General features: G+C 36.7%; 1 protein-coding gene across 1 annotated transcript in view; it reads left to right on the top strand.

Annotated features, from left to right (window-relative positions):
* Positions 1-563: 563 nt before the first annotated feature.
* LOC148775651 (doublecortin domain-containing protein 1-like) overlaps positions 564-17,405 on the top strand; it is a 48,362-nt gene continuing 31,520 nt past the window's right edge. Inside the window, exons 1-4 of the mRNA XM_088843395.1 lie at positions 564-882; positions 1,589-1,838; positions 4,854-4,979; positions 7,231-7,336. Of these exons, the coding sequence (XP_088699521.1) occupies positions 564-882; positions 1,589-1,838; positions 4,854-4,979; positions 7,231-7,336 (801 nt within the window). The remainder of the gene's footprint in view (positions 883-1,588; positions 1,839-4,853; positions 4,980-7,230; positions 7,337-17,405) is intronic.

Below are 17,405 nucleotides of genomic sequence, written 5' to 3'. Positions count from 1 at the left end.
TTTCCAATGAGCAGAGATATTGGTGGTGGTGTGGTTTAGTCGCTCAGTCGTGTCCAACTCTTGTGACCCCATGGACTGCAGCCCACCAGGCTCCTCTGTCCATGGGATTTCCCAGGCAAGAATACTAGTGTGTTGCCATTTCCTTCTCCAGGGGGAGATAAGATTATTTATCCCTGCTGCTGCTAAGTCACTTCAGTTGTGTCCGACTCTGTGTGACCCTATAGATGGAAGCCCACCAGGCTTCCCCTTCCCTGGGATTCTCCAGGCAAGAACACTGGAGTGGGTTGCCATTTCCTTCTCCAATGTGTGAAAGTGAAAAGTGAAAGTGAAGTCGCTCAGTCGTGTCTGACCCTTAGCGACCCCACAGACTGCAGCCCACCAGGCTCCTCCATCCGTGGGATTTTCTAGGCAAGGGTACTGGAGTGGCTTGCCATTTCCTTCTCCGTATTTATCCCTAATTCATGCAAAATCTAGAGGTTTTCTATAGATGTAGTTGCAGGTCAAAGGAAATATTTTATTTGGTTAAGAGTTTATAGCCAATTGGTGAGGAAACAAAGGGATATATGACAGGCTTGCAACTTTCTCTCCTTTTCTCTGGGCCTCTGCATTTAGCACATCCAAACATACCTTCAGTTCAATGGGAATTAATAGAAGGAGCAAAAAAGGCACCCCGAACAGCAGCCAGGCAAGAAAAGGCTACAACTACATCCGCATCCCTGCCGAGATTACAGAGTAACAAGAAATTGAGAGACACAAGAGCTGACAAGGGAGAGAAGAAAAGGAAGCCTGTGACAGAAGGTTGGGGGGAGACCAGAGTGATGGATAGTGTGGGGCGCAGCACGGAAAAGAGCAGAGGCCTAAACACTCAAACAAAGGGGACGGGTAATTTTGAAAAATGTCTTTTAAAATTCCGTGCCCAACACAGTTCAGCTGGATTTACTTTCATTTGAAATATACCCTCAGTTAGAAATATCTTAATAATCAAGAGATCTCAAATGTAAGACAGAAGCAAACAGACAATGCTGTTATTTAAAATATTAAACAATAGCATTTCATATTTCACACTTAAATTACATCATATTTACAACTTGAAAGCACTCATTATTGAAGCCACTGGCAAGCTTCTGCAGAGTGCTTAACTGATACATCCAGGATGAGGTCTTCCAAATGAAGCAACATAGGCTAGAAAGTTGTGTTTATTTTTGCCGTCCTGTCACTGGTGGATGGTTCCACTGTTCGTTACCTGAGGTTAGCCAGGGATGGGAGACTTCTGACTGTAAAACTTGAACATTTTCTGGAAGAACCCAACGGAGTGTGTAGCTCAGATAAGGAAAGCATAACCCTTATCAAAGAGGACTGTTTCCGTGTATAGAAGCTAAATGCTCTTTCTGTAGGACTGTCACATCTGCTTTCAGTCCCCGTGCCAAAGGGTCAGAGCTCAATCACAAGCCTGTGGCACCCCCTGCTGGTTAAAAGCCCATGCTCATTTTGTTACTTTACACTGAGCTAAACAGCGCTGTGATTTCACACTTCTTTTAACATTCTATATGAATTTAATTACCATTTGTTTGGACTTCCTTTGTTACAGAGGAGAGACCGTTTATTACAGGTGTTCACGTTTTACCTTATTTCTTTTCCTTCTTCATCCCTCCCCACCACCCCCCACCCAACCAGTTACTTTTCAAGATTCATCAAAGACTTCAAGGTTCTTCCATCCACCCACCAGGCCTCAATTTTTCTTCAATCCGGCTTTTTGATGAGCGTGGTCAAGAAATTAAGAATCCGCTTTCGCTGAAGAATGAGCAAAAAATGTGGGTCTCTTATGGTAAAGCATACAGGTAGGAGCAAGTTGTTTATTCTCTGTCTGTCCTCAGTTTTTCTGTGGCAACCTAATGGAAAAGGAGAGTTGAGAAGCCAGGTAGCTACCCTTTATGGCAAAAAAAAAAAAAATGTTTTAATTCCAGTAAAATTCCAGGGCTTTTTGTGTGTGTGAGAGAGGCAGTGTTGTTTGTGGGATATGACATCTCTCTCCCTCCGTGTCTCTGACTTTCTGTCTTAATGCCATGTCATAGTTCTTGAAGCCTGCCTGTCAGCACAGCGAGTGGGATTTGTTCATGTCTGAGTAGTCACCTTAATGACAGCAGATGGAAACGCCACAGGGGGCCCAAGCCCATCACAGTCATTGTCGCACACTGCCCTGACCTGCTTCCACTCCTCTATTTTTTTGTCCCTTTTTAAAGGAGAAATGGATGGTAATTGAAAAGGATCTTAAGCAAGATTTATGAAGCTGTAGACAACATGATTCCCCACTATCTCTCTCTGTTTTCACAAATAAAGTCTTAACCTTTTAAGCACCAATGACAGGACAGCTAAAGATAAATTGGTAAAGCTTGTAAGCCCTATCCTATCAAAGTTATATTCCTCAAAAGCGCCTTGCATTATTCCACAATAATTACTGGTTATTACTGAGCATTGTGTAAATTTTTGTAGATTGGTAAATTCCTGCATAAAATTATCAGTGTTTCTGAGAAAAGAAAAAGGCTGCAGTCTACAGGCATTGATGAGCTGAGCTGTTGTATGGAATATCTTGGAAATTTATGCATATTTTGACAGGACACATCCAGACGAACCCTGAAACTGCTTGTCAGGAAACTTAAACACACTTTTCTGCCTACTTTTAATCTTTTTGTTTTGTTTTGTGTTCAGCTCTTTATCTGTAGAACAAAATAGGAGAAATAATTTTGCTTGTAGAATATAATTGAGCATATATTAATTATAAAATAGCATAGACAAAGCTAGGAGCTGATTGGATTTACTGTATATTCTAATAATCAAAGTCAAATCTCCTCAGAAATCCATGAGGGTTTTTGGAAACCTTGGTAGAGTAAGTTATGGGTAGCATATTGCAAAATCTATTTCATCTGTCCCAGTGGAGTAAAATTAAAATACTTAATAGTATCTATACTGTGTAATTTATAAAACTAAAAAATACCTGTAAGGAATGGTGCTTTTCCTATGTAGGCACATTTCAAAAAATAATTGCATTTTGAGAATTATATTTACAGTGATAAAAATGTGATGAATTTTAAAGTGGCAAGAATTCTTGTATAATTTAGGAAGTTCTTCAAATCACAAGGAAAAGCTTTAATAAAATGTGTCTCATAATTTCTACTCAAATATTATTATTAAAGTGAAAGCAATGACTAATTTTGATGTTTTTAATGATGTTTGCTATAATACAGTGTTTTAATATGATCATATACTTGTTCTTGGTTAACTAGATTATATTTATGGAGTAACAAAAAATGCTAAGTATCTGAAATATTCTAAAATCAACTGAGGATCATAGCTGGCGGAATTTATAGATGTGTAATTTGTATATCATTGCTATTTTAATAGCATAATATATATGCATATATATTTGATTTTGAATCCAGTGTAAAGCACTAGGGAATCATTATAGCATTTTGCTACTACTGAAACTTCTAAATTAATACCAGAAAAGATATTTCCATCTAGTTTAAGATATATTGAGAAAACACACAATATGTACTAAGAAAATGATATTCATTTTCAGGGAATAATTCTAATGTGTCTAATATATGTTGATATGCGAGGTCTGATTATTCATTTGCAAAAGATTTTGCCAATATTTGCTTCTATTTTGAGTCCTTTAGTTTTTTTTCTCTCAATTTTTATTTTGAAAAATGTCCAATCCACAGAACACTTGATGCAATGAAGGTTTATATATATCCTTTACCTAAGTTCATCATTTAAGGACTTTGCCACATTTCTTTTACCTCTCTTATATTTCCTTTCTCTCTCTTTTGAACAGTTTGGGATTAACTCCAAAGAATCACTAAAGTTTTACTCCTAAATGTTATAGGTCATATAACTAAAGAACAGAAAGTTCTTCTCTTTCCCTGTTATAATATCTAACACAGTCAACAATAATATATCATCCAACATGTAATCAAACTACCCAAAATATGCTTTAGAGCTTTTTTTATAATCCAGTATCCAGGTAAGCTTCATCTGTTGCATTTAGTTATTTTCTTTAGTTCTCTTTAAAATATTCTCCCATCTTTTTTTTTTTTCATGATATTGGTTTTCTTTTTCAAGAATTCAGACACTTTTCTTGTATAGTGTCTCACATTCTAGATTTGTCTGCGTGTTTTCTCATGATTATATTCAGTTTAAATATTTTTGGAAATACTACACAGGTGAGGTGAGAGAGCCCTGTGATTCTAAGGTTAAATAGCAGTGTGTGTCACTAATTTCAAAAACAAAATGGCTCATGATTGACATAGTTGCCATTCTTTTTACTTAAGATCTTTTCCCATGATTTTAATTTTTTACATAATTAAATTAACCTAAAGCAATATACCTAACAGTATGTAATATGAAAAATCAAGTCAGCATAACATTTACTGGGCTTACAAAACATAGCTGTTTGTAGCCAAATATGAAAGATTAATTTAATTATAAGCTCCAAATATTATTATGGGTATATTGCATTGTAGTTATACGTGAAAAATGAACATTACAAGGCTGACAGTTGATTCTTTTTCTCAGCTAAATGCTTTATTATTGAAATCACTTTTTAAAATGTGCCACATTTGAAACATTTATGTGTTGCAACTATCCTAAGCATATTATAAATCAAACAAACTAAAATGTGCATGTCAGGTATAAGTACAGAATACCAACAATAGGGCTGTATAGTAGGAAATTCACTTATTTCTGGATGTTATTTGACATGGGAATGTATGTTTTATTGATTATTTACACTCAAAGTTTAGAGTTTGTATAATTTTGCAGATATATTTGATTTTTGTTTTTCCATTTTCCAGATCTCCACTGAACCCTGTTTTGGGTTTGACTTTTGACCAGGTGACTGCATTCACCAGAGGTGGCATTACAGTTGTATATAAAACCTTCTTGGACCCTAATACCCTTCTGCTACCCGGATGTGACAAGTAAATTAACAAATTCTTAGTTAAGCAATCTGAATCACCTAATTCAGTTTTCCCAGAGTGAGAGATTTAAACACTAAAAGATATTCCTTAAATCATCTTAAACATTTATTTTATTGACTTATTTCATGATATAATGAGCTGGTGCTTAAAAGACTTGCCATTAAGTTCCCTGGAGTTTTAGAAAACACATGGGACAATGAACAGAGTATAGTCTTCTGCTTTGCAAAGTTAATGATTTTATTTGAAATGTAAAAACTGTTTGTAGGGGATTTTTTTAGATTAACAATTTTAAATGGAATTATTAAAATATTAAATAATTAGTTCTCTTATGTGAGTGTTCATATTCAAGCATCTCATTTGATGACGATAAATTAGAGACAAAAGCACTATCCTGGAGGCATAGTGTGCAGAAGAGCGGGAGATAGATCCAGGCACTGGACCCAAATCTACTCATGATTGTCATGAGCAGACAGGTATCAATTTCCTACAAGTTAATGATAAAACCCAGCAGTTACTGATTGTTGACCATAGGCCAGGCACGGTTCTATTAATAAATGAATTGGATGAGAGCATATTTAATCTGCAAAATAATGATTTTAATCCTATCATTGCTTATTAGGCTGTTATTACTCCATTTTTATAGAGGCAGAATCTGAGGCACAGAAGGGCATTTTCCCAGTCACACAACTTGTACGTGATAGTGCAAGGATTCTAACCCAGGCTGTCTTTCTTAAGAAGTGAGGACTTCTTTAAGAACTGAGATAGACAACCACTATCTAGCACTGTCTAGTAGTACTTTCTATGACGATGGAATCAGAATTTGTGGCCATTGAGCACTTGAAATATGACTAGTGTGACTGAGAAACTGAATTTTAAATTTTGTTTAAATTAAACCAATTTTAATTTAAGTAGGAATATGTGGCTTGTGGCTACCGTATTGGATATGGCAGCACAATGCTGACACTATGTTGAATTAGGTGACCTATCTATGAAGTCCCATTTAACTTTAATATTTTGTAATTTAACCAGTTACAACTTTCTTTAATATAATGATGAAAAGGCTGAAATAGAGGACAGATCTAGAGAACCAAAAGCAGTCTGACGAGGTCAGTCAGTCTAGCTAATGTCAACCAATTTTTGTTAAGTATGTCTAAAAAGACAGACTCTTTGATCTTCTCTATCCCCCAATGGCTGCCTGCAGTTTCTAGACAAGATTATAATGTTCTGTCTTGTTTTCTTTCTTTTTATGGATAGAAAATAACTCAGCACTCTTTATTAAAAGCATTTTCATTTATGAGAAGATTTATTTCGTGTGTGATAATCTTTCTCTAAGCTGTTAAATTTGCCTTTCCCTTTGGTCTTTAGATGTGAGTTTAATTTTTAATTTATGTATTGCTTCTTTATTTTACTTCTCCAGGTGCAATGAATACTGCTTCAATGAATGGATTTAAATTAAATCTGATTCCCTAAAAATAACAACGTGAAACTGCCTTTATTGAACATGAACTAGTTTGAAGATAATTTACTTAATTTTTTTATTCCATTTGAACTTTCTTTCTATACTCTGAAATGGATCATTTGAGATCTTAGTCATCACGCCCTTACTTATATTTCTCAAACTATTGAAAGAAAACTATCATCACTATTTCTAGAACTGCTTTTTGTTGAATAGAATGCTGTATGGTGTATCTTAACATATCAGTGTTGAGCCTCAACTTTCTTTAGGGGAAGGATGGACTCACTATTAAAATAAGTAATTTGGCTGAGTTAAGAATGAAGCCAGCCCCTCTAGTTTGTGATTCATCGATGTAATCTCTAGACTGTGCTGCCTTTTAAAAGACTCTCTAAAAAGTACCAAGCTAATATTCTGGATACAAACATTATAAGTATAAAAACATGCTTTATTATTATAGATCAGTATATTTGCACGGTAACTTTGACAATGAAGATGATCTCCACTGTGAGTGATTCTGTAAGATTAAAAATTATTTTTTGTTTCTTTGTTATATTAATAATTATCTAGGCATTGGGTCCCCCTAATATCTTAAATAATAGCAAGGGAAAAATTTAAAGCCTTCCTTTTCCCAATTATAGATACCAAGATACTTTATAAATTTCTGTTTAAAAAGATTATACATTGGTTTTTCTCTCACTAGAAGAGTAAGATGTATAAATTATCATACTAATAGATTAAAGAGTAATAAAACTCATTTTATTCTAATAAGAACAATTAAATATTTTATTTTCTTAGTTGGGACATTTGTGAGGGATTTCCAATTAACTTCAGCGGCACCAATCAACAGGTACCGGATCAATTTGAAAAGGTGGACATGGAGAACAGTTTCCTACAGAACAAGGTCAGAATTATTTGTTGTTCTTGATAAGAATATTTAATGTATTGGACACTCAGTCAATATGTGGTGACTGGGTAGATATTTGTGAAACTTTTTGAAAACTGTAAATTGTTTTACAGATGTTAGGGGAAAGTATTATGCTTTGCGTGCATGCATGCAAAGTTGCTTCAGTCCTGTCTGAATCTTTGAGACCCCATGGACTGTAGGCCACCAGGCTCCTCTGTCCATGGGATTCTCCAGGCAAGAATACTGAAGGAGTGGGATGCCATGCCTTCCTCCAGGGGATCTTCCCAACCCAGGGATTGAACCTGTGTCTCTTATGTTCTCCTGCATTGGCAGGCAGGCTCTTTATTTACCACTAGTGCCACCCTGTTAATTAAGCACTTTGAAACTGAACCAATATTGAGAAGGGTTAGAGGAAGGGATACGGTGGGAGTTTGACATTGACATGTATACACTGCTATATTTAAAATAAATGACCAACAAAGACATACTGTATAGTACAGGGAACTCTGCTCAGTGTTCTGTAATAACCTAAATGGGAAAAGAATTTGAAAAAGAATAGGAAGAAAAAAAACTGTACCAGTATATATCATTTCTACCTAAGAAATATTCTACTTGTATTATGTCATTTAAGTACAATTGTTTAGCATATTTTCTTTATACCGACTACAAGTTGCATTTGTTTAAGAAATTCTTTAAGATGTCTGGTATATCTTTATACTCTAGAATCTGATCTATATCTTCGATGGGTCAATGTGTCTAAGTAGCACGAGTTCTTCAGAAAGCTGTACTTATAACACAATCCAGAAGGTCTCTTTATTAATTTACTTTAGAAATTTATCTTCCAGTAAAGAATCTTTTTCTGCCTTTGAGCTATGAGACACATTTTAAACCTGTCTCTAAAGAAGGAGTAATTCTTTTCTTTTTCTCAGCTGGTAAGTTATGTAGGGTTGTTGTTCATTTCAGCTGCATAAGCTTTAGTGTTTTAATTCATGAAATCGAAACCAAAAAGTACCCACAGAGACAGAGATGCTCAGAGAAAGTGGGGCTTCCCGTTAACTGGTTTGGGCCCTTTCTTTGTAAGAGATAATGCAAAAGACATTGTCCCAACCTGCTGGTTTTCAGTTTCTCCATGTTGTCATTCAGTCTTTTAGTCAAAATTTATACCAAAAACATTAGTTGTTTCAAGGTATATGTGAAGCTAAATTGTATAATTGTAAAGCTGACGCTGGGAGGGATTGGGGGCGGAAGGAGACGGGGACGACAGAGAATGAAATGGCTGGATGGCATCACCAGCTCGATGGACATGAGTTTGAGTGCACTCCGGGAGTTGGTGATGGACAGGGAGGCCTGGCGTGCTGTGATTCATGGGGTTGCAAAGAGTCGGACACGACTGAGCGACTGAACTGAAAGCTAGAGTAAAATAAACAATTATTTCTAGTCCTGTTTCTGAGCAAATTTAGAAAATAAATGTAAGTTGAATGGTGCACTAAGAATTAATGCATTTTGTATTTTATATTCAGTGACATTAAGATTTATTTGCCACAGTTCTCTGATCCTGTTGGCATTCTCTTTTAGATTTTGTTTTTTTTTTTTTTGCTGTAGCTTTATTTTTGTGCTCAAAAACTTATATGCCTAACCATTGCCTATTATTCATACCATCATCTGGCCTTCATTGAAATCCATGATTCATCTCCAGTCTTCCCCCACTCTCAACTTGTCTTTTCAATCCTCTCCATTTCTTGATCTTTGTGTACCCTGACCCTACAGTTGGAGCTAATAAACGGAGTCCCATACATGATTTACACTTTGGTTTACTTGTGCCATTCCATGTGTTGTTCTTTGCTAGGATACAATCCCACCATTACTATTCCTTTCTTTTTAAGGCTTTCTTCAATTTCTTCTTGGTCCATGAAGCCTTCTCAGATCCTCCAGAGAAATTTAACCTCAAGTTATTTTGTGACCCCAGAACTCCTTTTCACACTTTGAAAATTGTTCTTAGAGTTTGTGTTCTGGTAAAGGCACTTGCTTTTGTGTCCTTCTGTTTCACCAAACTGATAATTCTTTGGACACAGATTTTATGTCTTACTCATCTTTGTGTTCATGAGTGCTGGAACAAAATCTTGGATATAGAGCAGGTGCACAATACGTTTTCATGAATGATTTTTTAAATTCAGCCATAATCTCTTTCAAGGCTCACTATTCTCTGATATGTTCTTTGTGCGTTAGCCAAGCTAAATTGTTCATTTGTTGTTTTCTGAGTCCATGATTTCTGTTATTATGCCCACATGAATCCCTTTGCCTGGAATTCAACATTTCTTTCTTTGTCACCACCCCCTACCTTCTCTGTTACCCTTATGCCATATCCTAGCATGGTACTGGCATATAGTTGGCATTCAATAAATGCTTATTGAAACCCTGCCCATCATTCTAGCCTTATCTGATTTGTGCCTGCTTCATAAAATCTTTCTTTACCGCAACCCCACCCCCAAGCCAGATATGATGATTTTGACCTTGATACCTCTGTTGCATCCATTCTGTACCCTTTATAATGACATTGATTCTGTTCTGTTCCTCTTGCAACATTTTTTGATGATTTGAAGTCAATCGTTGTTCCAAGTTTGGGCATATTTTAGCTCACATTAGAGTAGAACAGAATGGTAGATTCCACTGAGATTGTTGGTATCATATCATAAAGGATCTTAATTCAAACGGATGTTGTTCTGTAGAAAACACAGAGCCATTGGAAACATTCAAGCAGAGACAGATGTGATTTGATCCTGTGTTAGGAAGATATCGTGGGAGATCTTTATCTTATCCTCCTACCCCTGCCTTGCAGATTAGAAATTCTTTTTTTTTTGTAATTAATTTATTTTTTATTGGAGGCAAATTATTTTACAATATTGTATTGGTTGGTTTTGCCATACATTGACATGAATTTGCCCCAGGTTTACATAAGTTCCCCCTCCTGAACCCCCCTCCCACCTCCCTCCTCCCTTTATCCTCCCTCTGGGTCATCCCCTCATGCCAGCCCCGAGCATCCTATAACATGCATCGACCCTGAACTAGTGATTCGTTTCACATATGACAACATACGTGTTTCAATGCCATTCTCCCAAATCATCCCACCCTCACCTTCTCCCATAGAGTCCCAAAGACTGTTCTATACATCTGTGTCTCTTTTGCTGTCTCGTATACAGGGTTATCATTTGCATCTTTCTAAATTCCATATATATGCGTTAGTATACTGTATTGGTGTTTTTCTTTCTGGCTTACTTCACTCTGTATAATAGGCTCCAGTTTCATCCACCTCATTCAGATTAGAAATTCTTAGAAGCAAAGAGCATTCTGGTCATTCTTGTCTCTGCCATAGTATCTAGGTGCTCAGAGTTAGCTGAGTGGAACTGAATTCTCTAGTTAATTAACTCATTCAATAGAAACCAGGTCAAACCTGAGGGGGAATAAAAGGATAGTGTAGAGGAATTGTCAGAGGAAAAGAACCAGAAAGGCTGCTCTCTTTGATTTTAAGCCCAAGTAGAACTTTTAAAGAAAACTATATTTTGTAATATTGAAAAATGAGAGAATAAAAACCAATAGTTATTTTATCACTATTAATTTGTTCTAATGATTTCATGAAAGTGAGAAAAAGACCTCACCTTACAAGTTTGTACACTACTGTATTTTTAGAAGAAGAAATTGGTTTTGAATAAAATTTCAGCTCAGTCAAAATAGTAATAAACTGGATGGTAAAGAGACACTGTCAAAGAAAGTTTCCCTTAGCTATGAAACCTTTGAAATCCTTTCAGAAAAATTGTCTCCAATTATATACAGAGGTGACCAGCGCATTGGAAATAGCAATTTAATAACTTGAAAAGGAGCACTTTTGAGAGAGATTCAGGCAGAGGTCATGGGTATCTAGAGGGCATTTTATTGTGGAATCTCGATGCTCATCACGGTAAAAGAGGACACTAAGAGGATTACAACAGGGATAGAGAGGAGGCAGGCAAAAGCTGATACCCTTGCTGCATACGTTTTCAAATTGGCTTGAGACGGAGGTATCAGTGCCCAACCCCGACTGTTCTTTTAAATCTCGTATTGACAAGTAAAACCTTTCCTACAGAGAAAAATTTGGAACGTGTAATCCCTATTAGTAATGTGGAAAGCAGATATAACCCTGACAATTACAACCTGTTGCTCTTTTATCCATTTCAAAAAAAGATTTGGAATCTACTACACATGGAGAATTCGGGTGAAAACATCTTTCAACAGTTCTATTGTTACTTAAGTTGGCAACACTTTTTGATTGCTCTAGTTTAAGGGCAATACACTTATATGTTTCCATGAAATGGATGAGATACAAACTTCATGGTAGTTAGTACAAAAAAAAATGTTCATGAGAAGAATAGCTTATTTATGGGAAAACAGCAGAAAAATACACTCCAACGTTTGGCAGGTCTTATATTCTGTCAAAAAGACAAGGAAACTGATTTTGATCCTAGCCTTTTGGTATAATCAGACATCAGCAGAACATAAGAAATAATTACTAGTATAGAAAGAGTAAGCAAAACACTTATGATTTTAGAATTATGGCACATTTGTTAAAAGTTTACTTATAAATTCAACAATCATGGATGCTAGAAGAATATATTATTCTATATGTCAAAAAAGAGGCTAGGAAAAGGCAGACAATTCTTTACTGTTCTATTTCTTTGGAGAGCAAGTCATCAAGAAATAATATTTTCTCAGATAATTTATACTGGAGAAAATGCAATTTTTAATCTCAATTTTGAATTTATTGCCCTTAGAATGAGATACTGGACTTTAAATGAAATTCCAAATCTCTTCCTTATTTTTAGACCTACAGCTGGAATCTATTGAGTACTGCACACCTAAATACTAGATATTTTGGTTGTTCAGTTGCATAATTATGTTGTTGTTGTTCAATTGCTCAGTCATGTCCAACTCTTTACAAACCCATGGACTGCAGCAAGCCAGGCTTCCCTGTCTTTTACTATCTCCTGGAGTTTGCTCAAACTCATGTTCATTGAGTCGATGATGCTATCCAACCATCTCATCCTCTGTCACCCCCTGCTCCTCCTGCCCTCAATCTTTCCCAGCAGCAGGGTCTTTTCAAATGAGTCGGCTCTTCACATCAGGTGATCAAAGTACTGGAGCTTCAGCTTCAGCATCAGTCCTTCCAGTGTATATTCAAGACTGGTTTCCTTTAAGATTGACTGGTTTAATCTCCTTACAGTCCAAGGGACTCTCAAGTTTTCTTCAACACCACAGCATAATTATGTGCTCACTAATATTTTCCGCTTTTCAGTTTTTCTAGTTCTTGGTCTTAGAGGTAGGTGGATTGATCAGCTTATAGATTTAGAGAATGAAAACAATAAGCATGAATATCAAGGGGATGAGGAAAGAGATTTTAGAACATTTCTTGTAGGTGTGATTTTAATTTGTATAGTAAATTATTTAATGTTAAAGTGTTAGTCACTCAGTCATGTCCAACTCTTTGCAACTCCTTGGACTGTAGCCTGCTGGGATTCTCTGTCCATGCAATTGTCCTGGTAAGAATACTGGAGTTGGTTGCCGTTTCCCTCTCCAGGGGTTCTTCCCAACCCAGGGATCAAACCCAGGTCTCCTGCATTGCAGGCAGATTCTTTACCATCTGAGCCCCCAACTTGGTCCTAAAATTACTATCGAAAAGAAAAATCTTATAAAATTCTATCTAAAGTAAAAATATTTTTGAGTGAAGGGTGTGGCCTATGAGCTCCTTTTTTTCACAAAAACTTTCATCATCTTACGTTTGTTCCTCAGTAGATCTGCAGAAAGAGACCATATTACTTTGAAGTTGTACAGGAACTTTGAAGTCTACTCCACTTTCATTGGTAGTTTGGGGAAAGAAAATTAAACAAGAAATTTTAACTGGCCTAGTACATATATACCCATTTTTTATCACTGGCATTCTCTGTATCAGCACGGTTTATTCAGAAAAGCAAAATCATAATGGTCGCTTAAAGGAAGCTATGTATGTAGATATTCAAAAGAATAAAAGAAAGTTTCTTTTTTTTGATTCTCAACAAGACTTTAAAAGGTTTCCTAATTGCACATGTTATGGTATATATTTGGAGACCTGTGTCAACATAAATGCTATCATACACATGCTCGTGCATGCACATGTGCACACGGACACACACACACACTCACATATAGACACACATATGGCATATTATGTTGTAGGTTGTCAGAGCACTTTTCTGAATTTAAAAATTTGTCTCCCCCACCTTCCTAAACGTTTCTTCTAAAGCTAAGCTATCAGATTAAATTAAAAAGAAAAAAGTAGGTGACATCATGAAGATAATTTAATGGCCATTGTCAATTTTAAGTGTATTAGAACCCCAACGTGGCAGGACATTTTTTTAAATAACATTAAATGAAGCTGAGTTAGTGGGCCTGGCCCTGTCTGGTCTGTGTAGAATCACTTGGGAACTGTCCAGCAAAATATCTCTTAGAGAACAGCATGGTGTTAATACTGGGTGCCAACCCAAGACAGACACAAAGGACCCCTTCGCTCTTCACCAATAAGCCAACTGTTAAAAGATTAAACCATGTTGTGCAGATAACAAGAATTTAGGCAGTGGCAGCCGGTGCCGTACAAAGAAGCAGTTGGCAGTGCAGTTCTTCTGTCTGACTAATTCCAGTCAAAACAATCTTCTTCCCAGTTGCGGAGGAGAGTTCTGAGTGTGATGGCAACTTGGAGTTAGGAGGACGACTAAGAGTGCTACTTTAAATGCTGAGTCCTGTGGGGAATGGATTAGTAGAATATAGTTTATCATTGTTCAGAAACTGTGAGAAGTTCCCATCTAGAATCCAATCACTACTGTCTAACTGGGAAATAAATCATCAAAGAACTCTAAGTCAAATCTGCTTATGTGGTGGGGTTACTGTATTTTAAAATTTTTATTTTCATGTATATGAGTCATATGACATTTTCGTCCATCATAGAATAATTATCAGATGTCTTAGTCATACCCTTTTGTTATTGCCTGTTCACGCTTGTAAAACATCACCTTTTAAATTATCATTTAAATTTTGTTTTTGAAAAAATCACTTGCTACTTAAAATCTAGTGTTAGCAAAGAATTAGAATAGACATTTCAATATTAGAAAACTATTTAAATTGTTACTGAATCAATATTATTTACTAAGTTTAAAGCATAATTTGATATAGTCTCATAATCCTATACAAATAAATATTAGTACTTAAAGTTAACATGTTTTTCAGGGAAAGTGATTATATAAGGTAGGAGGTAAAGTTTATTAAATATGAAGGAGAATGAGAAAAGGCAAAGGAGAAAAGGAAAGATATACCCATCTGAATGCAGAATTCCAAAGAATAGAAAGAAGAGATAAGAAAGCCTTCCTAAGTGAACAATGCAAAGAAGTAGAGGAAAACAATAGAATGTGAAAGACTAGAGATCTCTTCAAGAAAACAGACATACCAAGGGAACATTTCATGCAAAGATGGGCACAACAAAAGACAGAAATGGTATGGCCCTAACAGAAGCAGAAGACATTAAGAAGAGATGGCAAGAATACACAGAAGAACTATACAAAAAAGATCTTCATGACCCAGGTAACCACGATGGTGTGATCACTCACTTAGAGCCAGACATCCTGGAATGTGAAGTCAAGTGAGTCTTAGGAAGCATCACTACAAACAAAGCTAGTGGAGGTGATGGAATTCCAGTTGAGCTGTTTCAAATCCTAAAAGATGATGCTGTGAAAGTACTGTACTCAGTACGCCAGAAATTTTGGAAAACTCAGCAGTGGCCACAGGACTAGAAAAGGTCAGTTTTCATTCCAATCCCAAAGAAAGGCAATGTCAAAGAATGTTCAGACTTCCACACAATTGCTCTCATCTCACACACTAGCAAAGTAGTGCTCAATATTCTCCAAGCTATGCTTCAGCAGTACGTGAACCAAGAACTTCCAGATGTTCAAGCTGGTTTTAGAAAAAGAAGAAGAACCAGAGATCAAATTGCCAACATCCACTGGATCATAGAAAAAGTAAGAGAATGCCAGAAAAACATCTACTTCTGCTTCATTGACTACACTAAAACCTTTGACTGTGTGGATCACAACAAACTGTGGAAAATTCTTAGAGATGGGAATACCAGATCACCTTATCTGCTTCCTGAGAAATCTGTATGCAGGTCAAGAAGCAACAGTTAGAACAAGATATGGAACATGGAACAATGGACTGGTTCAAAATTGGTAAAAGAGTACGTCAAGGCTGTATATTGTCACCCTGCTTATCTAACTTACATGCAAAGTATGTCATGTGAAATGCTGGACTAGATGAAGCACAAACTGGAATCAAGATTGCTGAGAAAAACATCAATAAGCTCTGATATGCAGATGACACCACCCTTATGGCAAAAAGTAAAGAGGACATAAAGAACCTCTAACAGAAAGTGAAAGAGGAGAATGAAAAAGCTGATTTAAAACTCAACATTCAAAAAACTAATATCATGGCCTCTGGTCCCATCGCTTCATGGCAAGTAGTTGGGGAAACAATGGTTCCATCACTTCATGGCAAATAGATGGGGAAACAGACTTTATTTTCTTGGGCTCCAAAATCACTGCAGATGGTGACTGCAGTGATGAAATTAAAAGATGCTTGCTCCTTGGAAGAAAAGCTATGACTAACCTAGACAGCATATTAAAAAGCAGAGACATTACTTTGCAGACAAAGGTCCATATAATCAAAGCTATGGTTTTTCCAGTAGTCATGTATGGATGTGAGAGTTGGACCATAAAAAAGACTGAGCACCAAAGAACTGATGCTTTTGAACTGTGGTGCTGGAGAGGACTCCTGAGAGTTTTTTGGACTGCAAGGAGATCAGACCAGTCAATCCTAAAGAAAATCAGTGCTGAATATTCATTGAATGGCTAATGCTGAAGCTGAAGCTCCAGTACATTGGCCACCTGATGCGATGAACTGACTCATTGGAAAAGATCCTGATGCTGGGAAAGATTAAAGGCAGGAGGAGAAGGGGATGACAGAGGATGGGATGATTGCATGGCATCACTGACTCAATGAACATGAGTTTGAGCAAGCTCCAGGAGATGGTGAAGGACAGGAAAACCTGGCATGCTGCAGCCTGTGGGGTCTCACAGAGACGAACAGGACTGAGCGACTGAACAAGAGCAGCAACAAATATGAAGAAGTAGAATTCTGACAGATGATATGAATGACTGTTCATTTAAACTGATAATCAATCAAGTCTAAGTGAGAAATGTTAGAAGGTGCACAATACTTTTGGTGTTTGTCATCTTATAAACTCATGGGACACAGAGGCAGTATCTTCCCAGATGGCCCTCTCCCATCCATTCTGGCAGCAATCACTGAAATCTCAACATGCTAATTGCTTTCATCCTGTTTGTCTCTTTCGAGAGACAGAAAGTAAAGAGTCCACCAGGCTTCCATGTCCATGGGATTCTCTAGGCAAAAATACCAGAGTGGGTTGCCATTTCCTTCCGCAGGGATCTTCCCAAGCCAGGGATCTAATCCACATCTCTTACGTCTCCTGCACTGGCAGGCGGGTTCTTTATCACTAGCGCTGCTCCTATCCCTTAATTCTTATGAACTTGTACAAACTCTGAACTGTTCTCCCTGCCTTTGATCTCTCCTTATTGCAATCCATTATGTTTGCATTTGCCAGATCAACCTTTGTAAAATCTTCTGTTATACAGTCACTCCTCCTCGAGAACCCCACTGACACCTAGTCCCATGGCATTACACTTGACCCTAAGTTTGGCCAAATTTAACTTTTGAGTCTTCCGTTAAATCCTAAGATATATTTATTATACTAATTGCTTTTGCTTGGAATGCCTTTTTTTCCTTCATTATTCTTGTTGAACTGCTTCCATCCTTTAAGACCTGGTCCAAATGTTACCTCTTTCAAGGTGTTTCACTTTTTATTGCTCCTGTAGAAATGAGACAACCTTTCTTTGCATCCTATAGCCGTATTTAATCATCCAAATGGAGCTTAACATGAAAT

The sequence above is a fragment of the Moschus berezovskii genome, chromosome 14, assembly GCF_049115385.1.
Source record: "Moschus berezovskii isolate FMDL1 chromosome 14, NW_MosBer_1.0, whole genome shotgun sequence".
Classification (NCBI taxonomy): Eukaryota; Metazoa; Chordata; class Mammalia; order Artiodactyla; family Moschidae; genus Moschus; species Moschus berezovskii.
The sequence above is the reverse complement of the archived record's forward strand: the minus strand, read 5'-3'. Positions and strand labels throughout refer to the sequence as shown.